Source organism: Pistacia vera, unplaced genomic scaffold, assembly GCF_008641045.1.
Source record: "Pistacia vera cultivar Batoury unplaced genomic scaffold, PisVer_v2 Contig246, whole genome shotgun sequence".
Lineage (NCBI taxonomy): Eukaryota > Viridiplantae > Streptophyta > Magnoliopsida > Sapindales > Anacardiaceae > Pistacia > Pistacia vera.
In genome coordinates this window covers 431,901-456,165 of record NW_022196053.1, presented here as the reverse complement: position 1 = coordinate 456,165, position 24,265 = coordinate 431,901, and the positions used below count along the sequence as shown (strand labels likewise).

Below are 24,265 nucleotides of genomic sequence, written 5' to 3'. Positions count from 1 at the left end.
CATAAGTTGTCCCTATAATTTTCTCAAGTCATTCTGGTATCAATAACTATTTAAAACAGAATTGTCTTTCAACTCATTCAAGTGTGTCCCCTGTTTCCAGAATTGAGGTTACTGAATTGAAAAATTAATAACAATTCAGCCATTAATCCAAACCTCATGAAACCCTCCAGAATTAAACTAGACACATATAGGACTCACCTGAATTTAAAATCACTCAATTTGGATAAGAATAGATGAATCAAATCATTTTCCAAAAATTAATGTTCTGCAGAAAACGAAAATTCCAAAATTCACAAGGCAATTTCAAAAATCCATATAAAATTCAATCCTTCGAGTTTTTGAGTGAAATAAATTTCTAAACACTCCTCAAGAAGTCTACAACAGCATATCCGAAATTCAGCTTCAAACGAAAACCCAAAAAATACAAATAATTTTCGGAATTCCAGATGGTCAGATTTTCATACAGTGAACCCTTATATCAAAATCACATCTTTAAGCAAATTTTGTTTAGGAAACACATGTATATTCTACCCACACCAAATTATTGAAATCAATCTCCCTATTTTAGTTTTGTTTTCATGAATTTATACCAAATCATAGACAAAACAATCCAAAGAGAATTCTTTAAACCAATTGAATCATAAATCACCAAAAAAGGGAAATATCAAGCTTTACTAGCCTTCCATTTGCTCTTTCCAATCACCGGAATTTCCTCGCCGGCGGCCACTTTTTCAGCCACTTCCATTGTTCTCTTCTCTCCTTCCTCTCTCTATTATTGGTTCCATCTTCCTCTCTCTTCTTTCTTTTCTGCTTCTTTCTCTCCTTTTCCTTCTCTCTTTTCCTCTCCTTTTTCTTTCTTCTTCTTCTTCTTCTTCTTCCCCGTTTTTCGTTTCATTGAATGGTCACTGTTCATCAAAATATCTAAAAATTTTTAATTTACTCCTCACTCATTCATTTTGATTTTTAATCCCCAAAACTTTCAAATTATTATACTTTACCCCCCAGAATCACAAAATAAAATTTAATAAAACTCCATACAAAAAAGTACGGGGTATTACAGCAAAACCCATATTTTCTGGGTTAAATATGTTAATTAAGTAACTTAATTATGATACTGATGACAACTTAAGTTTGTCCATATTGTGGAATAATATAATGGATAAATCTATCCTTACAAAGAAGTTTACAAAGTAGCTTACAAAGTGAAAGAAAAAACAAAAGAAAAACGGAAAAAAAGAAAGAGAGAGAGAGAGAGAAATGATGAAGATGAAGGGTGGAGATTAACTTTGTATGCCTCTTTTGTAGGCTTCTTTGTAAGAATAGCAACTCCCTAATATAATATGCATTTCTGAGCGATCGATAGAGAGGAACGAGTTCAAGCAATTTGTATTAATTCATCTCTCTGTGTACATTTCTTTGTAGAAAGAATTTGTAACACCTTATATTCATCTCTGTGTACATTTCTTTGTAGAAAGAATTTGTAACACCTTATATTCATCTCCTTGTAGGCTGGTACGCGTAAGTTAGCCTAGGTACCTCTTGTCATAAAAAAAGGACAAAAAAAAAAAAAAAAAAAAAAAGATAATGATGAGAAATTGAGAGAAAAGAAAAAGGAATCAAATAAAAAATGGCACCTTTTACAATAATAGGATTACAATATTTCCACTCCCACAACAACTTATCAAAGAAGGGAAAGACACATGCCCACACCCACAAAAACTTATCTATGAATATTCCACGTAATTAACATTTAACAAACCATCAAGAAAAATAATCAAACTAGAAGATTGATCGATGACCATATGCATCAATGAAGCATAATGTGATTACATAATCGAGCAAGATGAAGGGTTTTCTTCACAATAATAGTAATAGCCACAACGATTCCTGCAATAATAACCCCTGTTGCAACCACAATCGCAGCCACCACCCCAACTATCACAAACTGGCCTTCCATAATAGCCACCATAACATGGAGGTCTCCCATAAGCAAGCTGTTCACATGGCCCCCCTCTCCGCCCCTCGGAGCACTCCCTGCAACACTCCCCAAACGGGATTGGGTAGGCATGGCCCGGCGTACAGACCAATATCGGTGTCTTGGGTGGCTGATGTGGTGGTTGTTTAATAACAACTTTAGTAGGTGGCTCCTCTTTCACTGGTGGTGGTGCTGGTGCTGGCTCCGGCGCCGGCGCGGGTGCTGGTGCTGGTGCGGGTGTGGGTGCTGGTGCGGGTGCGGGTGGTTTCTCTTTAGGCTTTTCAGGTTTCTTAGGCGGTTTGATTTCTATACTTATGATTGACTTACCGCCCTTGCAGCGGATCTTTTGCATCATTTTTTGAGGGCAGCAGCAACACGCCACTTTTATCGTAACTGTGTTTTTCTTCTCATCGTAAACTTGATCTTGTATTTCTATATATCAAAGTTCAAGAGAATTAATCAAATCCAATAGCTTACATATTCATGCACAAATCAAAACACACAGAGAGTGACTCACGGGGGATTTTACACAGTATTTTCTTGATTTTCTTGTAGCATTTGCAGCACTTTAGATCAACTTTGATCACCATTATCGTACCCTGCGATTATCAATAAAAGATGCAAATACTTAGAAGAAAATAAGAGAGGAGAGATAAGGAAGATGAGATTAATCTGCAAACCTCCGCCATCTTTGAGAGTGTTGATAAGATCTCAACCTCAATGCTTAAAGATTAAGACTGGTTATCATTTATATATACACCTGAATAACTTCTCTTATGTAAACATTAATTAAGCCAAATTGCAGTTAAAGGAGAGTCAATTACAAAATTAAAGCCCCACTGAGGTGACGTTCTCCAACTGACGTACACTTATTGACCTCCAAATGACTCCAAAAAATCATTGAAGGATTCAAGGTTAAGTAATCTTACTTTAAACTTTCAATTATGCACGTTATCACAATCGGCTCACTATATAATATACCTTCGAATTTCCACAAATCAATCAGGATCATGCATTTCATCTCTCTAATTCACTTAAATATTTAACTATAAGGGGGATTAGTTGATGTCTATGATGTTAATTAAAAAACCATTACTCCTCAATCATCTTACAATAATAAAGTTAGTGGCTCTCGATCTTCCCATTCCTTATTGGAAATGAATTTAATTTCTTATAGATTACATAAAGATTGTGTGGTAACAAATATTTTAAGATCATTTAACTAACAAAATTTGGCAAAATGAAGCATTAAGATCTGATCGATGAATCAATCAACACTACTTAAGATTAATGAAGATTATTCAAATGAAGGATAGCGACTTCACTAATCGGAAAACTTGAAGTGCACATGGTTGATGGACCTGCAATAAATTAACTTTGAGTGAGGCTGCTGGTAGTGGTAATGTTACTTTATTAATGGACTTTCACTTTTCTCTGGCATCATCCCAACATCCTCTTATTCTCCGAGTCTATATGCATATGTGTATTAAATCACCAGTAAATTCGTGAGGACCATTATAATTGAGTGGAGAATCTTACCAAACATATATAATATTTAGAAAGGAGAGCAATATCATTAAGTATTACTTAATTAGATAATTATATATAATGTATATACAATAAAATTTGGTATGTGGATGTATATTAAAAGAGTATGAATATGACATTACTACCTAACCGACAACACTCTCTTTAACAAAAACCAAAACAAAAACTACCCAAATGCCACCAAACAACGTAACTATAGTGAAACCACCAGCTTCTCATGCATGCACCACCATTACTTTTACATGATTCTACAAACTTCATTAGGAATCTCTTCGCAAAAGTAATCACATCCATTAACTCTGTAACAATCACCACCGCCACCCCAGCTACAATACACCGGCCTCCAGTAATATCCGCAATAACATCTTGGCGGTCCATAGCAACCTAGTTGGTAACATGGCCCCCTTCCACGCCCCTCGTACCATTCCCTGCAACACATTCCAACCGGGGTCGGATAACCCAATGGTGGGGAGCAGGGCCGGCCCAAGAGGTAGGCAGGTGAGGCACCTACCTTTTGGGGCCCAAAATTATTTTAAGATTTTTTTAAATGGATTTACAAAAATTTCATTGTGACCTAAAAAAGTTTATAATTTTTTTTATCCAAACGGGTCCAAAGGGCCCCAAAAAAGCCAAAAAGGCCTAAATTCATTATAATTTTTTTACAAAAAAAAATCATGTTTCATATTTTCTATTCACACCCCTAAATTAACTAAACTAGTTATTTAAATGTCTAAAATTTCAAAACACCCATTCAATCCCTAAAATGATGAAAAAATTGCATGTCCATCCATCTACGCCGCCATAGTATCATTGTCGGCGTTAAAGTGATGATTCCGGTCAATTTTCTCACCAAAATCGACCGGATTCATCACTTAATCATTTTCGAAACATTTTCCCAGCCTTGACAACCCCCAATTTGGTTGATTTTTGCTAATTTTCGCAACCCATTTTCATTCTTCACCGCATGCGACAGCCATTTCTGGCATGTATCCGTTGTCGTTGACCTTCCCCGACACCACCATCTTCGTCCCCTCAACTCCCTCCCCAAAACCCCTCACTTACCTGACCCCGGTAGCTCGCCATCCACCTCTCGCTCTCACAATAAAGATTAGGTAATTTGACTATATTATCAATTGAAAAAAATTTGGTTTCTAAACTTGAATACAAACATTAAATCAGTGATTTTGCTTCTCAAAAGGTAAGAAAAATAAATTTGAAATAAATTTTTAATATATACTTATATTATTAAAAGGACCCCAAAGTAACTCTTGTTTAGGGTTACAAATATTCTTGAGACGGCCCTGGCCTGCTGCCGGTTTTCGCAGTGGGTCAACAAAAGTAACCAAAGGCTTGTCTTGTTTTGGCGGCTCTGCTTTCGCTGGTGCTGGTGGTGGTGGTGGCTGGGGCGTGGTCGCCGGTGCAGCTGGTCGCTCGGGTATGGGTGGTGCCGGTAGTGGATCCATTGGTTTCTGTGTAGGCCTTTCTGGTTCTTTTGGTTTTTCAGGTTCTTTCGTCTTTGGAGGTTATTTAGGCTTTTCAGGTTCTTTAGGCTTGGGTGGAGGTAAAATTTCAATACTCTTGATGGAATCACCACCTTTGCAGCAAGTCTTTTGCTTGATCTTCTCAGGATTACAATACACCACTTTGATCCTTACTGTGTTCTGCTTCTCGTCATACACCTCATCTTGTATTTTTGATCTTGTTCAAACATTCCTTCNAAAGAAGATACTGATGAAAAGATACATACCCACCACTAAAACTAGGGATCAAATTAGAATGTATCGAAATATTGTTTCTCGTGTTTGGATAATGTAGCTTATTTTCCTATTTATTCTCATGTAAAATTATATGTTTTTAGGAAAATTATTTAATAAATAATATAATTATAAATAGAAATAAAATTATAGAAGTCTAAATAAAAATTGAAATATGAATCCTATTAGAAATAAAATGTTCCATATACTACCTATAAATATGGGAAAAGTATTTGATATAACAGTTATTAAACACCCACAGTAGAATTAGAAACTGGGATTACTTATGTTATATTAATTATATATCGGGTTTATGGTGTTGTGTACTGTTGTACATCGTGTTTATGAAACTATAATAGACGAGTTATGTTAAACCATATAAATATTGTGTTATGTTTTCTATTGCGCAATCTCCTAATAATTCGGTTAGTATTCCAGTTATTCTTGTCGAGGGAGACAGTATAAACACAATCACTTATCAAGTATAACTTAATTGGATAATTATATGTATACAATAAATTTGATATATGGATGTTACATAAAGGAGTATGATTATGACACCACTACATAACCGACCACACTCTTTTTAACAAAAAGAGATATATAATATGACATGTGAAGCAATTAAAATGAAATTAATAATGGATTAACTATTTATTAGTCGATAATGAAGTATAATAACATCTCCAACCTTATTTTTATCTTTATTGTCCTATACAACATTTGTAATTAAAACCAAACCCAAATCCCACCAAACAACGTAACTATAGTGAAACCAGCTAAGTTCAAGACAACGACGAATGATGCATGCACCACCATTGCTTTTACATGATTGTGCAAACTGCATTAGGATTCTCTTCGCAAAAGTAATCACATCTATTAATTTTGTAACAATAGCCACCGCCACCGCGACCTCCAACCCAGCTATCATACACCGGCCTCCCGCAATATCCGTCATAATATCTTGGCGCTCCATAGTTATCTAGTTGGTAACATGGCCCCCCTCCACGCCCCTCGTAGCATTGCCTGCAACAGGTTGCACCCGGGTTCGGTGGGAAGCACGGTGCTGGTGCTGGTGCGGGTGCAGGTGGCGGTGGGGGCTTAGGCTTTTCAGGTTCTTTTGGTTTTTCTGGCTCTTTCGGCTTCTCAGGTTCTTTTGGTTCTTCAGGTTCTTTCGGCTTTGGAGGTTCTTTCGGCTTTTCAGGTTCTTTAGGCTTTTCAGGTTCTTTAGTCTTCGGTTGAGGTAGAATTTCAGTACTCTTGAAGGAATCACCACCTTTGAAGCAAATCTTTTGCTTGATCTTCTCAGGACTACAGCACACCACTTTGATCGTCACTGTGTTCTGCTTCTCGTCCAATACCTAGTCTTGTACTTCTGATCTCGTTCACAAAAATCAAACGTTCCTTCTACATTAAACACCTACTTCAAATTCATCAACAAAGAGAATTGATGAACAGAATTAAAGACACTCACGAGGGAATTTACACAGCACTCTCTTTACTTTCCTGTAGCACTTGTCACAAATTTCTGCAACCTCATTCTCGCAACTTTCTGCAACATTAAACAATATATATAGATAGATAGATAGATAGATAGATATTTCCACGCCCACAATAACTTATCAAAGAAGGGAAAGGCCTAGCCCACAGCCCCACACCCGCAAAAACTTATCTATGAATATTCCACGTAATTAACAATCCACCAAGAATAATAATCAAACTAGAAGATTGATCGATGACCATATGCATCGATGAAGCATAATGTGATTACATATATATTTCCACGCCCACAATAACTTATCAAAAAAGGGAAAGACACTAGCCCACAGCCCCACACCAGCAAAAACTTATCTATGAATATTCCACGTAATTAACAATCCACCAAGAACAATAATCAAACTAGAAGATTGATCGATGACCATATGCATCAATGAAGCATAATGTGATTACATAATCGAGCAAGATGAAGGGTTTTCTTCACAATAATAGTAATAACCACAACGATTCCTGCAATAATAACCCCTGTTGCAACCACAATCACATCCACCAGCCCAACTATCACAAACTGGCTTTCCATAATAACTACCATAACATGGAGGTCTCCCATGAGCAGGCTGTTCACATGGCCCCCCTCTCCGCCCCTCGGAGCACTCGCTGCAACACTCCCCAAACGGGACCAGGTGGGCGTAGCCCGGCGGACAGCCCAGTAAAAGCGTTTTGGGTGGCTTATGTGGTGGTAGTTCAACAACTTTAGTAGGATGCTTGTCTTTAGGTTCGGGATCTGGTTTTTTTTCTCATCAGGTGGTTTTTCTTCTCAGGCGGTTTGATTTCTATACTTATGATTGACTTACCGCCCTTGCAGCGGATCTTTTGCATCATTTTCTGAGGGCAGCAGCAACACGCCACTTTTATTGTAACTGTGTTTTTCTTCTCATTATAAACTGGATCTTGTTTTTCTATATATCAAAGTTCAAGAGAATTAATCAAATCCAATAGCTTGCATGTTCATGCACAAATATAAACATACACACAGAGAAAGAGACTCACGGGGGATTTTACAGAGTATTTTCTTGACTTTCTTGTAGCATTTGCAGCACTTTAGATCAACTTTGATCACCATTATCGTACCCTGCTATTATCAATCAGAAAATGTAAATACTTAGAAGAAAATTAAATGACAAGAGAGGAGAGTTAAGGAAGGTGAGATTAATTTGCAAACCTCCGCCATCTTTGAGAGTGTTGATAAGATCTGAACCTCAAAGCATAAAGATCAAGACTGGTTATCATTTATATATAAAGCCAAACTGCAATTTAAGGAGAGTTAATTACAAAATTAAAGCCCGACTGTGTGTCAGGTGACGTTCTCCAACTGACGTAGGGCTTACTGTCCTCCAAATGACTCCAAAAATCATTGAAGGGTTCACGGTTAAGTAATCTTGCCTGAAACTTTTTAATTAAGCACATTATCAAATATTACAAAGTATTCTATATAATATAATCACAATCGTACTCTTATACCACCAGGTCTTTTCCATCAACCCTTTTCCACCTTCTTCTCTAATTCACCTAAATATTATTTTAACTATAAAGGAATTAGTTGGTTCCGTCTATATATATATTAATTAATCCATTACCTCCTTAATCCATCTTATAATAGTAAGTTAGTGGCCACCGATCTTTCCATGCCTTATTCGATGACCTCAATCAACCGATATTCAAACCAAGGATAGCGACTTTTATCAGAAAACTTGTAAATGCACATGGTTCACATGGTTGATGGACCTGCAAATAAATTAACTTTGAGGGAGGCTGCTGGTAGTGGTTATGCTACTTTATTAATGGCGTCAACTAATTGGAATTGTCATCAAGAAATTGTATATTAAATGTAAAAAAGAAACCTTTCAATCGACTTCACTTACTCTCTGCCTCATCCCCGCATCCTCTTTATTCTCACCAGTAATTTCATGTACTATTGTGAGGACCATTACAATTGATGTGGAAATTTGTCCCTTAAAGCAACAATGAGATATCCATCCAACTCCATACTCACAATTACTGAAACATTTATGTCAATTAGTGGGGAAGATAACATTTATAGCTAGGATGGAAATTATTGGGTTACATTTATTTGTTTATTTATTTTCTTTTAAATTCGGATAAATATTTGCTGGTGGTAGTGCATTGAACCTTTACCAATCAATCCTTATAGCAACCAAAAACATCACTTTCTGTAAATTAATGAATCAACCAAACCAAAATAATCGATCCCTGGCTTCTTTTCCACATGGTGAGAGGAGAATTGTGTCTGGTTCAATCCTTTTCCTTCTTCATGTTCTCTCGATGATTTGTTTTCGATTTTTCTACACTAATTTAATACATGTATTTCATTTTAAAAATTAATTAACAATAAGATTGATACAAGAATCAATATAAAATTATCGTAAAGTTTAATTAGAAAAGACAAGTCTATATAACCTTTATTACAAATTAAACGTTGCTAAAAAATTTTACAAATTAAAGTTTTGTGAATCTTATTACAAAATTTCAAAGGTAGGGGATTAAAAAAAAAAATTCAAAAAACAATAATAAAAATAATATTATATTAATATTAAAAAAGAAAAACAATTTAATAATTTATATAACATACTCACCAATTTATTCAAATCAACCAAACACATTCAGAACTCGCCCAAGGGGTAGGCAGGTGAGGCACCTGCCTAGGCCCCCCCAAAAAAAAGGCCCAAAAAGGAACCCAAAATTATTTTAAAATTTTTTTAAATAGATTTATAAAAATACCATTGGGCCTAAAAAAGTTTATAATTTTTTATCCAAACCGGTCAAATGGCCTAAAAAAAGGCAAAAATGCCCAAATTCATTATAATTTTTTTACATAAATTTACAAAAAAAAAAAACCATGTTTCATATTTTCCATTCACACCCCTAAATTAACTAAACTAATTATTTAAATGTCTAAAATTTCAAAACATCCATTTAATCCCTAAAATGATGAAAACATTGCATCTCCACCCCACTACACCACCATAGTGTCACTGTCAGCATTAAAGTGATGATTCCGGTCAATTTTCTCACCAAAATCGACCAGATTCATCACTTAATCATTTCCGAAACATTTTCCCAGCCTTGACAACCCCCAATTTGGCCAATTTTCGCAACCCATTTTAATTCTTCACCGTGTGCAATAGTCATTTCCGGCATATATTTGCTATCATTGACCTTCTTCGACACCACCATCTTCGTCCCCTCAGCCTCCTCCCTAAAACCCCTCACTTACCTGACCCCAATAGCTCGTCATCCACCGTTCGCCCTCACAAGAAAGATTAGGTAATTTTGCTATATTATCAATTGAAAAAGATTTGGTTTCTAAACTTGAATATAAAAATTTAATTAGTGATTTTGCATCTCAAAAGGTAAGAAAAATAAATTTTAAATAATTTTTTAATATATGCTTATATTATTAAAAGGGTCCCAAAGTAACTCTTGTCTAGGGTCACAAATGTTCTTGAGACGGCATTGAACATATTTTTTTAAACATTTCCAATAATTTTTAAGATAATCTATCTTTCTATTAATATAACATCTTCTTATAATAAAACATTATATAATATAAACGCACCTTACATGTCTATCTAGGTATAGAAAGTATACACCTCTTCAATCTTAGTACACATCACTAAATTAATACAACAGGGGGGAAACATTTAGAAAGTGGAGGACAAGGAAATGCACTATGGAAAAGTATTAATGGAGAACATGTTGTACCAACTATCCTTCGGACGCAAGTTAAAATTTTGAAAATTATTTGTGAAGTGAAATGTTTCAATAATCCAAAACCCTTTTGTGAATCTGACAAAGTAGATACTGATCATGAAAAGATACATTCCCAATCACTAAGTACATGGATCATTTCAACATAAAATGTGCCTAAATATTGTTTGAATATTATAATTCATTTTTCTATTTATTCAAAATTAAAATATAGATCTTAATAAAAATAGAATGTCTCATACACTATTTATAAATATAAAAAAATAATTTGACGTGGTTTTTAAACACCAGCTAGTAAATGATAACTTTTTATTAGTTGATAACTGAAGTATAATAACATCTCCCACCTTATTTTTATCTTTTATTATCCTATACAACATTTGTATTAAAAGGTTAAAACCAAACCCAAATCCGACCAAACAACGTAACAATAGTGAAACCAGCTAGCTCAAAGACAACGACAAATTATGCAAGCTGCATTAGGATTCTCTTCGCAAAAGTAATCACATCTATTAATTTTGTAACAATAGCCACCGCCACCACGACCTCCACCCCAGCTATCATACACTGGCCTCCCGCAATATCCGTCATAATATCTTGGCGGTCCATAGTTACCTAGTTGGTAACATGGCCCCCCTCCACGCCCCTCGTAGCATTCCCTGCAACACGTTGCACCCAGGTTTCGTGGGAAGCACGGTGCCGGGTGCGGGTGCGAGTGCAGGCGCTAGTGCTGGTGTTGGTGCTGGTGCTGGTGGGGGTGGGGGTGCGGGCGATGGTGCTGGTGGGGGTGTCGGTGCAGGCGCTGGTGCTGGTGCTGGTGGGGGTGCCGGTGCCGGTGCCGGTTTACACTTTTCAGGTTCTTTCGGCTTTGGAGGTTCTTTTGGCTTCTCCGGTTCTTTAGGCTTTTCAAGTTCTTTAGGCTTGGCGGGTTCTTTTGGTTTCTCCGGTTCTTTAGGCTTGGGTGGAGGTACAATTTCAATACTCTTGATCGAATCACCACCTTTGCAGCAAATCTTTTGCTTGATCTTCTCAGGACTACAGCACACCACTTTGATCGTCACTGTGTTCTGCTTCTCGTCATACACCTGGTCTTGTATTTCTGATCTTGTTCACAAAAATCAAACATTCTGTTGGTATTTGGCCGGAGAACTCTAAGAAAGAAAAGGAGAAAAAATGCAGAAAGTGAACTGCTGTATTTCATTACACTGTAACTTGCAATATATACACAACAAGGCTTACTGTTTTACCAACTACAACAACCATTCAGATTTTAAATTTCAAAAACAAAGTTGGTAACTTAATGCACACTTATCTTACACTGATTACACCTAAACATGACACAAAATTAACAACTCCAGAACAACTCCAGCAGCTTCAGTTTCAGCAGGAAACAAGGGAATGCAACTGCTACTTGGCCCCAAGAAACTAATTCAAAAACAAACTAACTTAACTGAATTTTCCAGCAAATTATCAATGCTTCAACACATTCCTTCTACATTAAACACCTACTTCAAATTCATCAACAAAAAGAATTGATGAACAGAATTAAAGACAACTCACGAGGGAATTTACACAGCACACTCTTCACTTTCCTGTAGCACTTCTCACACTGAAGGTCAACCTTCAACCTCATTATTACAACTTTCTGCAACATTAAACAATCAAGATATATATTAACAAACAAATAAATGAGATGGGTATGGTTAAATTATAAGAAAGATAAGATTTCTGTAAATTGATGAATCAACCAAACCAAAATAATCGATCCCTGGCTTCTTTTCCACATGGTGAGAGGAGAATTGTGTCTGGTTCAATCCTTTTCCTTCTTCATGTTCTCTCGATGATTTGTTTTCGATTTTTCTACACTAATTTAATACATGTATTTCGTTTTAAAAATTAATTAACAATATGATTGATACAAGAATCAATATAAAATTATCGTAAAGTTTAATTAGAAAAGACAAGTCTATATAACCTTTATTACAAATTAAACTTTGCTAAAAGTGTCTACAAATTAAAGTTTTGTCAATCTTAGTACAAAATTCCAAATATAGGAGGTTAAAAGAAATGATTCAAAAATAATAATAAAATTAATATTATATTAATATTTAAAAAGAAATATAATTTAATAATTTATATAACATATTCACTCATTTATCATCCTCACCAAACATATAAATATAACGTACTCACCAATTTATTCAAACCAACCAAATACATTTTCCTAAACATTTACAATAATCTTCAAGACGATCTATCTTTCTATTAATATAACATTCTTTATAATAAAACAATATATAATTTAATGGCACCCAACATGTCTATTTAGTATAGAAAGTATACACCTATTCAATCTTAGTACACATCACTAAAGTAATACAAAAGGGGGAAAATAGTTAGAAAGTGGAGGAAAAGGAAATGCACTGTGGAAAAAGTATTAATGGAGAACATGTTGTACCAACTATCCTTCGGACGCAAGTTAGAATTTTAAAAAAATGATTTGTGAAGTGAAATGTTTTAATAATCCAAAAACCCTTTTGTGAATCTGACAAAGTAGATACTGATCATGAAAAGGTACATACCCAACACTAAAAATATGGATCATTTCAACATAGAACGTGTGGAAATATTATTTAGATATTGTGATTCGTTTCCTTATTTATTCATGTAAAATTATTAGAATTCTATTAAAAATTAAAATAAAATATCTCATATACTATCTATAAATATATCAAAATTATTTGATGTAAAGGTTTTTAAACACCAGATGTAGAATTAAAAATTATGATAATTTCTGTTTTGTTAATTATATACAAGATTTATAATGTTATATACTATTATATATCGTATTCATGAAACTATAATAATAGACGAGTTATATTAAACCATATGCAAATATTGTGTTTGGATTTTTTACCGTATGATGTCCTAACCATTCGAATTCCTCAGTACCCTGCAACGAAAGTCGGTTAGTATTCCAATTCTTCTTGTCGAGGGAGACAGGACAAATACAATCACTCAACAAGTATTACTTAATTAGGTAATTGTATATACAATAAATTTGATATATGAATGTTATATAAAGGAGTAAGAATATGACACCACTACATAACCGACCACACTCTTTAACAAAAAGAGATATATGATATGACATTTGAAGCAATTAAAATGAAATTAACAATGGATTAACTTTTTATTAGTCGATAATTGAAGTATAATAACATCTCCAACCTTATTTTTATCTTTATTGTCCTATACAACATTTGAATTAAAAACCAAACCCAAAACCCACCAAACAACGTAACTATAGTGAAACCAGCTAGCTCAAAGACAACGACAAATGATGCATGCACTACCATTGCTTTTACATGATTGTGCAAGCTGCATTAGGATTCTCTTCGCAAAAGTAATCACATCTATTAATTTTGTAACAATAGCCACCGCCACCGCGACCTCCACCCCAGCTATCATACACCGGCCTCCCGCAATATCCGTCATAATATCTTGGCGGTCCATAGTTACCTAGTTGGTAACATGGCCCCCCTCCACGCCCCTCGTAGCATTCCCTGCAACACGTTGCACCCGGGTTTGGTGGGAAGCACGGTGCCGGGTGCGGTGGGAAGCACGGTGCTGGTGGGGGTGCGGGCGCTGGTGCTGGTGGGGGTGGGGGTGCGGGCGCTGGTGCCGGTGCCGGTGCCGGTGGGGGTGGGGGTGCCGGTGCCGGTGCCGGTGGGGGTGGGGGTGCCGGTGCCGGTGCCGGTGCCGGTGGGGGTGCCGGTGCCGGTGCCGGTGGGGGTGGGGGTGCAGGCTTTGGAGGTTCTTTCGGCTTTGGAGGTTCCTTTGGCTTCTCGGGTTGTTTAGGTTTTTCAGGAGGCTTGGGTGGAGGTAGAATTTCAATACTCTTGATGGAATCACCACCTTTGCAGCAAATCTTTTGCTTGATCTTCTCAGGACTACAACACACCACTTTGATCGTCACTGTGTTCTGCTTCTCGTCATACACCTGGTCTTGTATTTCTGATCTTGTTCACAAAAATCAAACATTCCTTCTACATTAAATACCTACTTCAAATTCATCAACAAAAAGAATTGATGAACAGAATTAAAGACAACTCACGAGGGAATTTACACAGCACTCTCTTCACTTTCCTGTAGCACTTCTCACAGTGAAGGTCAACCTTCAACCTCATCATCACAACTTTCTGCAACATTAAACAATCAAGATATATATTAACGAACAAATAAATGAGATGGGTATGTTTAAATTATAAGAAAGATAAGATTTCCCAAACCTTCTCCCCCATGGCTGGCTGGTGGGGTTGCTCAGATCTGACTCTGAACTCTGAACCTCGCTCTCAGAATATTATTGAGTTTGATTAATTAAAGCGATGAGGAAGAGAATGACAAGTGAGAGTGAGAGATACACACATCTTGTAATTATATAAACTTATTTTTGATCTCAAGAAGACGTAAGAGTTTGATTTTCGTACATCAATAACCGCTATGATTTGACACGTGTAATAGACGTTGAATTTCATGCGATCATCTAGATTGTCCACTAGCTTCTTCCATTTATGATTGCTGATTCTGTACATATTCAATGTGCTGGCTTTGATTGATTGACACAGCCCACCTTATTAATTAATTACATATAAATCTATAAACAATAATAATAATAACCGTACACGTGTCCCGATCCTGATGCTATGGTAAAGAACTCAATCGGAAGGCCACAGAGTGTCGGTGTAGGAATTTTTGATGGGTCATGGATTACATAATTAATAGCCTAACCCAATGTAACCTTTTGAAAGCTTAAGCAAACCCCATATGTCCTAACCTAACATATATATATATATTATTGAAAGGTGTTTTTATATGGAAATAGTGAGTGAGTTAAGGAATTTAGATGGGTCATGGATTACATAATTAATAATGTAACCTTTTGAAAGCTTAAGCAAACCCCATATGTCCTAACCCAACCTAGCTATATATATATATATATATATATATATATAAATAATGGAAATAGCGAGTGAATTAAGGTAGGTTACATTACAAGTTATGTTCACACAATCCATGGTAATGATAGAATATGTGAAAACGTTTGGAAGGTTGATTTGATTTTGATTCCATTAGGTAAACGTTTGGAAGGTTTTGGTGCTTGGTTGGTACAAAGAGATGAAAATGGCAATTATATCACTTGGTTGTTGGGTGAAATTAGCTATCCATTCAATCAATTCATCACTCAAAACTTCAAAAAGTTAAAGGAATTCCATCTTCTTATAGTTGTTATCTGACTTAGAGTTGTGATATTCGATCGTAAGTTTTTCTAGAAAACTCCAAATTCAACATTGTAGAATACATTAGAAAGCTTTAGAAAGTTAACTGGAAGAGCTTTCTAATGATGTATAGCTTGCACACTAATTTGTTCTTTATAAATACTAGTTTCATTCTGAATTTACCCATATCGGTTTATACGCATCTTGACTAATCTTCGAGGAAAACTAACGTAACAACCCATCGCTACGGTCCCTTATTTAAATCGTGGATGCTCGAATAAGGAATCAAACTTGAGACTGTACGTCTAACCATACTATCCCCCATTTGTCGTACCACATATGAATTCATATATATTACATTCTTTCCGTTCTGATTCTTAATTGGTTTCGGCCAATCAATTCTTAAACCATAATTCAAAGTTTAAAAAAAAGAATAACGCTATTTATTCAACCAGCCCATAAAAATAATTAAACAAATGTGTGGAGATCAATTTTCAAAAGAGACCCTATCTTATATGCCAACTTTGAAAACACATACATATCTAACCAAATAAATATATAATAATGGATATGGTTTTATGTTGGGAAAGTTTGAACTATTAAATAAAGTTGAAGTAACGTATTCCTTGAGCTCAACTGGACCTGGAATCAATTTGACTGATGCAGCTGGGTGAGAAATGAGAATGCTTCCAATACGGGCCCTATACTGTATACCATATGGACTTGCCGACAGCCCGATTCTGCTGAAGCCTTAATGGTAGTTGTTAATATCAATGGGTTGAACCCATTTAGGGACTACTCCACCATCCCACACAATATCCCAGAATTTTCATCTTATTTCATTGAACACAGTCCAACATTGACCATTAAATGTCTGAACTCTGAAAGGTTGGTCAATAAACACTCGGAAAAAGGCTAGCTTTTACATCTTCAGGAAACTCCAACAATTCACTGGCTTACACCCAAAGGACAATACGCTATAATTGCAGAAACTGTATAGTATCTCTAGGACAATTCCAACTATTATAATCTGACCCCGACTCCATACAAGAACGTGCATGCTTCGTTGAGCCTTCAATGAAAGTAGCCACTAATAAGATTCCGTAGAGAGTGCAAAACAATCCGAAGAGAAAGAAAAGATATCAGCATCTGTTGAACGACATAATGGATACAAGTTACCAAACAAAACAACTATTACAATAACATGAGCAAACAGAAAATCTCAGTAGATTATTACCTGTTGAAAAGTTAAGTTTCTTGAGCTAACTTATATCCATTTTGTCGTTCAACAGATAATAATCTACTGAAAATTTCAATAGTCAGTCTGTCTTAAGTATGATCTCATGCATCAAATCATGGACTCCACAGATTATAGGCCTTTCAATAATATCTCTCTCCAACCATGCTTCTGTTGATGAGATTGTTCAGTAAATCTTCCGCAACCTGTTCAGAATGGCAGCCTTTGGAGTATGGGACAATGACCTTAGCTATCCATAGACGAACTAGTCTCGCACAATTAATTGAGTAGCTTTCTGGAAACAAACCAAAGTACAGCAGACATGATTTGAGACAATGAGGTAGATCATAATAACCTTCATATAAAACTCTATTACAATCTTTTAGATGGGATCGCTTCCCAACTTTGATCCGAGTACATTAAATAAATTTTGCCATTCATTGACAAATTGGATCTTGTTTTAGAGAAGACCACCTACCGCAGCCACGGCTGGTGGTGAACCTTCACATTTTGCAAGGATGTCTTGGGACAATTTTTCAAATTCTGGGGGAGAACCCACCTCACTGCCAAATGCCTTTGCGCAAAAAAGTTGCCATGGCTTGTCATGAGGTAAAGGGTCAAGCATGCAAACATGATGGATTAAAAATGGTACGAAACCAGCACTGTCCCTGTTCCGTTTTGTGAGCATAATGTGATGATTAGATCCTTCTCATTCATTTTTTCTATCCCCCCAGAGTAGACCCTGTTAGACGGTAAAATTCTTGTATAATTGTCTTTAATTGATCTTTTCTAGTGTATTCTTTTCTAACATTGATCCAAGCCCTGCATTCAAAGTTCCTTTTCACAGCTTCGCTTTGGAAAACTTTATCGGCAAGAGTGGTCTTAACAAGGCACCTTATTTTTTGATTAATAATGAATTAATATATTTGATTTAGTGCAGGGGATATATAGTCTCCTATAATGCCATTACGGTTTGACCTTTTATTGCAGAAGAATGTTTCTTTAAGACAAAATTTTTAATCATTGAGTGAGTAACACCAGGTACAGGTCTCTCACATCTGGCAAGCCATCTCAAACCAGAAGATGTTCTGGATGGGAGAAATTTGTGAGGGTTTTGTTAACAGGGAACAGAGGAAAACAGGGGACTCTGTTTTTTATCGGCAAAGTCAATATACAATACAAACTTGCAAAAAAAATCCAAAACTAGTAGAACAGTTATATACTTTCTTTAACTTGTCCCACAATTTCTCAGCTGCCAAACTAAGTATTTAAATTTCTATTTGGTTGAAAATTCTTGATATTAAAAATGTACAATCCGATTTAGAAAGAAAATATTTAAGCCAACAAAAAGAAAATGGAATAGGCAAAACTCATGATATAAAACAATTAAATCAAGTACATGCAGATGCAAGTTCATAGAATAAAATGGTGAATCAGGAGAGCTATTTACGACTGGCAAAGGTGTCATACTTTATTGAACTTCGAATGAAAGTAGCCACCGATAAACTTTCATTGAAAGAGAAAAATCCCAAGACAAGAAAATAAAACAACATGGTAGATGTAAATTAACAAACAAAACAACCGTTACAATAACATCAGCAAATCAAAAGTTGAAGAAACATGCCAAATCAAATGTATTCTACATATTACATGAAAAACTGCAAGTAATACTTCGTCTCTACTACAACAATCACACACTGCCAGATATCGCCACCAATACTACACCATTCACAAGAAAGAAGTACATAAAATCTTGAAATTACCTGGTTTATTCATGTGGAGGACGATTTTTCTCACAATCCAAGATACATCTTCTGTTCATGATAATAGAAAAAATAGAAACCTTAGTTATTTATAGGATAACAAAAAATCATAGTTCAGATGATATTCGGTTCTAAAGTGTTAATATGCGTTAGAAATTCAATAACTAGTCGTTAGTATCCGGTGGCAGCAAGCAGTTTATGGCAACTTAATTGATATTAAAATGATTGTCCCTAACGATCTATCTATCTATCTAATTTTAAATTGGAAAATTGATTGCGTTTGCCCGGGATCTGATTGAGAAAGTGCAACCACTGGAACTTTCTCTGTCCGATCTCAGCCAAAGGTTGCATATATTGCAAAAAATAATTGTAGATATAGATGGATCATTAAATTTGAATTATTTTAATACCAATATAGTTACCTAATATCACCAAAAAAATCGGCGACGGGATACGCATCTGTCGGTACCAGATCAAGCAATCGAAACTTAGTCAATTAATTAAGGCAATTTTAAAAAATGTTTTAAATAAAATAAATTAGTAGAGTTCTTTTGATATTTTTATTTAAGTTTACATCTATAAAGATAATTAGACTTGTGTATTTATAAAAAAAATTATAAAAAAAAAATCAGATTTTAGAGGTAAATTACAAAATTATACTTTTTCTATTAAATAAAAGTTTTGAAAAAATAAAAAAAATAAAAACAATAAAAACACTCTCAAGTCATTGCCATGAAAAAATTATAAGACTTTTAAAGTTGGACAAGAGATATAAAATCAAGATTACACTAAATCTTATATAATTTAAATAGAATACCTGTTGTTCACAGATGAGAGGACTAGGTACTTTGCTCCACTTCTTTAATATATTTCTCAAAATCCACAGGCAAGACAGACGAGAGATACTTAGTAGTGTGATAATATATTTTTCCTTTCATTATGAAAGTGACACTGATTTTTGGTATATGTTGAGTAACTTCCTTCCACTTCTCGTCTTTTATCATATAATAAATTTCTTTCAACATAAGACGAAACACAAGAATCTTCAGGTTTCTTAGATGTTCAATTCCAATTGGAATCTCTTTCAATCGAGGGCATGATCCAATACGTAAGTCTTCAAGGTTAGGCATTGCACCTTTCTCTATAATCATCAATTCCACTCCTTTAAAGTCAACGAGTTCCAAAATTTTTAGTTTTGGAAACCAACCTTCTTTGAAATGTAATCGCTCATCATGGCATGTGTCCCATAGCATAAGATCTAATAAATTAGGCAGGTCTTTAAGGACTCTAAGGGGATCATCAGTTAATCCTGACAATTCCAAACTAATTCTTTCAATATGGTCAAGTTTAAGAATCCAATCGGGCAACTTCTTCATATTTCCTTTTAAGTGCAATCGCTCAAGACAAGGAGGAGGAGAAGTCATCGATTCTATATCAAGAATTTCTTCTCTGCTAGTCACCTGTATAGACAAACATACAAGTTTTTCCAAATTTCCAATGCAAGCATATGGATCCTTCTCGTTTCCATTTGTGACCCTAATTCCCAATTTTCTCAGATTCCTTAGCTTCGAAAGCTCTTTGAGTTCCTTAAAGTTAACTTCCACCAGAAATAGCTTCTGCAGCTCCATTAAAGAACCAAAGCCCTCAGGTATCTTCACTACTCTTCCATAATTACAATACTCGCCCGAAATGTATGCCACTAGATATCGCAACTTTTTCAGATTCTTGATTTCAGCTGGGAGCATACTCACAAGAGATCGCTTCAAATTCAATGTCTCCAAGTTGAGAAGCTTACCAATGGACCTGGGAAGTACATTTACTCTTGTATTTTTCACACTTAAGTAGTGCAAATGAAAGAGGTTCCCCACTTCTTTAGGAAGATACTCTATAGGACTATCTTCAAAATCAAGTACTTTTATAAGTTTGAAATCCATGATAAGTGTAGTCACGAAGGAGTTAGGCATCTTACCAACATTGAAAAGAGAAACAGAACGTATCTTTGAGTCCTTGTTGCTCTCAAGAACACTATCGATACTTCCTTGTATTGAAATGCGCCGAATTTTGCTAGAGAGATTTGAGTGTTCTCTGTTCACAAAATGAGAGAAGCCCCAATATTTGGCCTTTCCACGGATAACCTCATGCATCAGATCATGGACTCGACAATATCTAGGTGATCTTCCACTGAAATCCGTCTCTACCACTTGAACCAAGCTTCTGTTAATGAGATCATTCAAGAATTGTTTAGCACAATGTTCAGATGTGGGACATTGGGAATAAGGGACAAAGCCCTCAGCAATCCATAGGCGAATCAGTCTTGCACAATTGATTTCGTAGCTTTCTGGGAAAAAACCAAAATACAAGAGGCAAGGTTTGAGATGGTGAGGTAGACCATAATAACCTTCTAATAAAACTTTTTTGAAATGGGAATTGCTTCCCAACTGTGACCCCAAGTTATAAAGTAAGTTTTTCCATTCAAAGGCAACTTTGTTCTTGTTTGAGAGAAGACCACCTACGGTAACAATTGCTAGTGGTAAACCTCCACATTTCCGAAGGATATCACGAGACAGTTTCTCCAACTCGAGGGGACAACACCCTTGAGGACCAAAAACCTTTCTACAAAAAAGTTCAAACGCCTTATCTGAAGGTAAGGGTTGTAGCCTGTGGATTTTAACATGAGGAATCCGCTCAGCAACATCCCTGTTCCTGGTTGTGAGCATAATCCTACTGCTTTTGTTGTTCTCAATTAAAGCATACTCTATATATTCCCAAAATTCAAGTTTCCATACGTCATCGAAAACAACCAAGTAACACTTGTCCTTTAATTCTCTTTGCAGTGCGGCGAGCAGATCATTCTCTTCCATTTTGTCCACCTCGACATGAGTAAACCCTGTCACACCCTCAAATGCTGGTGTAATTTTTCTTAGTATATCCATTTTGGTGCATTCTTTCCCAACCGTGATCCGAGCCTGGCAATCGAAATGCTTCTTCACTCTATCATTCTCATAAATTTTCCCGACAAGAGTGGTCTTGCCAAGTCCTCCTTCGCCCACAACTGCAACCACTAAACGGCCGGATGTTCCACTTACTAACAAATCAATCAATTGGTCTCTATTAGATTCGATGCCCACAAGTTCAGCGGCTTGGATGAAAAAGGATTGAACTCGAGAGTCGTGCGGTATAACATCTCCCTGATCTATGGGCCTGAAGTTATAGCGTTCCACTCTTTCCTTTATCTCAGCAACTGATGATTTAATATCTTTAATCTCAGATGAAATTCCGTGACGCACCTTAAGTTCGTTCATGAAGCAACACATTTTATGAAGGAAACCAGCGAGACCTTTGCCACCTTGCTTCGCCTCATTAAGTATGTAGTCATCTATGACGTCTTCAATGTGATAAGCTTCTTCCCTTACATGTTTTACCCAAGTACTTACAACACCTCCATTGCTTTCTCCTTCTTCTTCGGCTGATGCCCTTGTATCTGCATCCCTGAGGAAAGATCCGATGAACTCCAATTCTCTTTTGATGCTTTCAACTTCTTTCTTTACACTTCTCAACAACTTGGTTTCTTGGACAAGCAAGGAAGACAAGGTTTCTATAGCAAAGTTCACTGGAATCTCTGCCATATCTCAAGAGCTTTTTCTTGTTCACTCCATCTTAATTGATAAGATTTACGATCATGTATACAATGTTTGATTGTCGTGTTAAGAAACCAGTGGGTCGGACAGAAGTGTGAACACAGACGCCTTTGTTGACTAGCAAAACTTTTGGGAGTCCAAATTGAACGATGATAGAGAAATGGGTCCCATACATCAAATCAACAAAGCTACTTTATGAATGATATTCTAAAGAGACAGAGTCCACTTGTTGGCTACGTAAAAAAATATCTAGACCATTAAATCGAGGTCAAGTCAACAATCAACCGTGATCCAAGGGTCTATATTAATTTGATGCTAATGTAGTCAACATTTGACCATTATAAGAGTTCACGCCAAATTTTGTGGAAAAACTACACAGGCATAGGGGCACTTAAGTTACAATTCATTTTCTTGAGAAAACACGGACACTGTTTTTGAAATAATTAAAGTGCATTTTTAAACCTTCCCAACAAACAATTCTTTCCACCAACTTTAATTCCAATGTGCAAAACCCAATGTTACAATCCATTCAACGGTTCATGTTCAACACGTGATTGACTACACAATATACCAACCATATTTGGCGTTTTCTCTTCAACAACACCATTGTTACAAACCCACATTGTCTTCCAATTTAACCCATCCCTTAGATTATTCAAGTGGCACAAAAGTAGAAAAAGAAAATTAAAACCAAAGGAGAGAGAGAAAGTGATTGATAATGTACAAAACATTAAAGGTGCAGGAGTGGGATAAGAGGATGATCGAGCCTGTGATCCTGTGACTGAATTTTTCTTGTTTATGAATAACAATGGTTGTAAGAAAATTAAATTCTATATTCTAGGAGAGAAGAACAATCAAGAAAAAGAAAAGGAATACACAAACGAAGGGCAACGTTGAAACCATTACTGGGTGGTCGAATGATAAAAAAGCAAAAGAGTCCAACATGAGATCCTAAGTTCGAGTCATCCCAAGCACTAATAGGGGTGGGCAATGAATAGAGATGGCAATGGACCTGATATTTTTGGATACCCAATGCGTCCCGTCCCAAAAATGTCGAGCTTTACTTGATGTTTGCGGGCTTAGGCTTGGGGTTGGGCCTGATTTTAAGGTCTGACCTTGGATACGGGCCGGGCCTCAACCTAACAATTTTAGTATTAATTATACTAAATTACCCTTATACTATATATTTAATTATAAGATAATCCTACATATATATACTCATTTTTTCCAAACCCTACATGAATGGATGGATGCACTTTGTAGAAAGTTATTTATATATTTGATGAGTATTAAACAATAAATTAATATTTAAAAATTATTTCTAGGATTAAAAATATAAAAAAAAAATTGAACTTATTAATATTTAAAAATTCACATTATAAAAATAAGCGAGCTTGGGTTGGGCCTGAGGTTACAAAAAACCCGTCGGGTCGAGCTTGGGCTTAGGCCTGGGCCAAAGGGCATCTGGTCCTGACCCGACCCATTGCCATCACTACCACTGAGGGGATTTATTCGGCTATTAACTTCAGGGCTTTAAGAGATTAGTTGAAATATGCATAAGCTAACTCAGACACCCTTGGTCAACAACAACAACAACAAAAAAAAAAAAAAGGGCAACAATGAAATTAATTTTAGCTTTTTTTTTTTTTTTTGGGTAACCAAGATACGGCCCAACATATGTGCACAGATAAATAACAAATGTGATAGGACATCCAAATAACTCACCCTAAAGTCTTGTCATCCACTACACACCAATTAGTTAATAAGTTTTAGCTTTTCCTTTAT

The 24,265-nt window shown here is 35.9% G+C and overlaps 5 protein-coding genes and 1 long non-coding RNA gene across 6 annotated transcripts; all 6 read right to left on the bottom strand.

The window, feature by feature from the left end:
- Nucleotides 1-1,826: 1,826 nt before the first annotated feature.
- On the bottom strand, nt 1,827-2,684 carry LOC116131884 (protein PYRICULARIA ORYZAE RESISTANCE 21-like). Its single transcript, XM_031417545.1, has 3 exons — nt 2,656-2,684; nt 2,493-2,574; nt 1,827-2,407 (listed from the first exon to the last, which is right to left on the bottom strand). The coding sequence occupies exons 1-3, from the start codon at nt 2,662-2,664 to the stop codon at nt 1,827-1,829; spliced, it is 672 nt and encodes a 223-aa protein (XP_031273405.1). The 5' UTR covers nt 2,665-2,684.
- A 3,417-nt stretch (nt 2,685-6,101) lies between these two features.
- On the bottom strand, nt 6,102-7,354 carry LOC116131883 (chitin-binding lectin 1-like). Its single transcript, XM_031417544.1, has 3 exons — nt 7,274-7,354; nt 6,780-6,829; nt 6,102-6,588 (listed from the first exon to the last, which is right to left on the bottom strand). The coding sequence occupies exons 1-3, from the start codon at nt 7,352-7,354 to the stop codon at nt 6,102-6,104; spliced, it is 618 nt and encodes a 205-aa protein (XP_031273404.1).
- A 228-nt stretch (nt 7,355-7,582) lies between these two features.
- On the bottom strand, nt 7,583-8,110 carry LOC116131985. The gene is made up of 2 exons (XR_004128338.1): nt 7,997-8,110; nt 7,583-7,906 (listed from the first exon to the last, which is right to left on the bottom strand). It is a non-coding gene; the product is annotated as an uncharacterized LOC116131985 (long non-coding RNA).
- A 2,901-nt stretch (nt 8,111-11,011) lies between these two features.
- Nucleotides 11,012-12,254, bottom strand: LOC116131882 (protein PYRICULARIA ORYZAE RESISTANCE 21-like). Its single transcript, XM_031417543.1, has 3 exons — nt 12,124-12,254; nt 11,308-11,662; nt 11,012-11,273 (listed from the first exon to the last, which is right to left on the bottom strand). The coding sequence occupies exons 1-3, from the start codon at nt 12,215-12,217 to the stop codon at nt 11,012-11,014; spliced, it is 711 nt and encodes a 236-aa protein (XP_031273403.1). The 5' UTR covers nt 12,218-12,254.
- Nucleotides 12,255-13,815: 1,561 nt separating this feature from the next.
- Nucleotides 13,816-14,949, bottom strand: LOC116131923 (leucine-rich repeat extensin-like protein 3). Its single transcript, XM_031417585.1, has 3 exons — nt 14,856-14,949; nt 14,681-14,765; nt 13,816-14,580 (listed from the first exon to the last, which is right to left on the bottom strand). The coding sequence occupies exons 1-3, from the start codon at nt 14,865-14,867 to the stop codon at nt 13,928-13,930; spliced, it is 750 nt and encodes a 249-aa protein (XP_031273445.1). The 5' UTR covers nt 14,868-14,949; the 3' UTR covers nt 13,816-13,927.
- A 3,857-nt stretch (nt 14,950-18,806) lies between these two features.
- Nucleotides 18,807-22,481, bottom strand: LOC116131922 (disease resistance protein RPM1-like). Its single transcript, XM_031417584.1, has 2 exons — nt 19,660-22,481; nt 18,807-18,893 (listed from the first exon to the last, which is right to left on the bottom strand). Exon 1 carries the CDS (start codon nt 22,466-22,468, stop codon nt 19,682-19,684), a length of 2,787 nt encoding a protein of 928 aa, XP_031273444.1. The 5' UTR covers nt 22,469-22,481; the 3' UTR covers nt 18,807-18,893; nt 19,660-19,681.
- Nucleotides 22,482-24,265: the final 1,784 nt, after the last annotated feature.

Coding starts and splice junctions, on each gene's coding strand:
- LOC116131922 (XM_031417584.1), bottom strand. CDS start 22,468: ATGGCAGAGATTCCAGTGAACTTTGCTATAGAAACCTTGTCTTCCTTG.
- LOC116131883 (XM_031417544.1), bottom strand. CDS start 7,354: ATGGAAAGCCAGTTTGTGATAGTTGGGCTGGTGGATGTGATTGTGGTT. Junction 6,830..7,273: donor TTATTGCAGGAATCGTTGTG/GTTATTACTATT, acceptor TTAATGTTGCAG/AAAGTTGCGAGAATGAGGTT. Junction 6,589..6,779: donor GTGACAAGTGCTACAGGAAA/GTAAAGAGAGTG, acceptor GGTGTGCTGTAG/TCCTGAGAAGATCAAGCAAA.
- LOC116131884 (XM_031417545.1), bottom strand. Junction 2,408..2,492: donor AATACTGTGTAAAATCCCCC/GTGAGTCACTCT, acceptor TTTGATATATAG/AAATACAAGATCAAGTTTAC.
- LOC116131923 (XM_031417585.1), bottom strand. Junction 14,581..14,680: donor AGTGCTGTGTAAATTCCCTC/GTGAGTTGTCTT, acceptor GAACAAGATCAG/AAATACAAGACCAGGTGTAT.
- LOC116131882 (XM_031417543.1), bottom strand. CDS start 12,217: ATGTTGCAGAAAGTTGTAATAATGAGGTTGAAGGTTGACCTTCAGTGT. Junction 11,663..12,123: donor TGTGCTGTGTAAATTCCCTC/GTGAGTTGTCTT, acceptor GAACAAGATCAG/AAATACAAGACCAGGTGTAT. Junction 11,274..11,307: donor CCCCCACCCCCACCAGCACC/AGCACCAACACC, acceptor CCTGCACTCGCA/CCCGCACCCGGCACCGTGCT.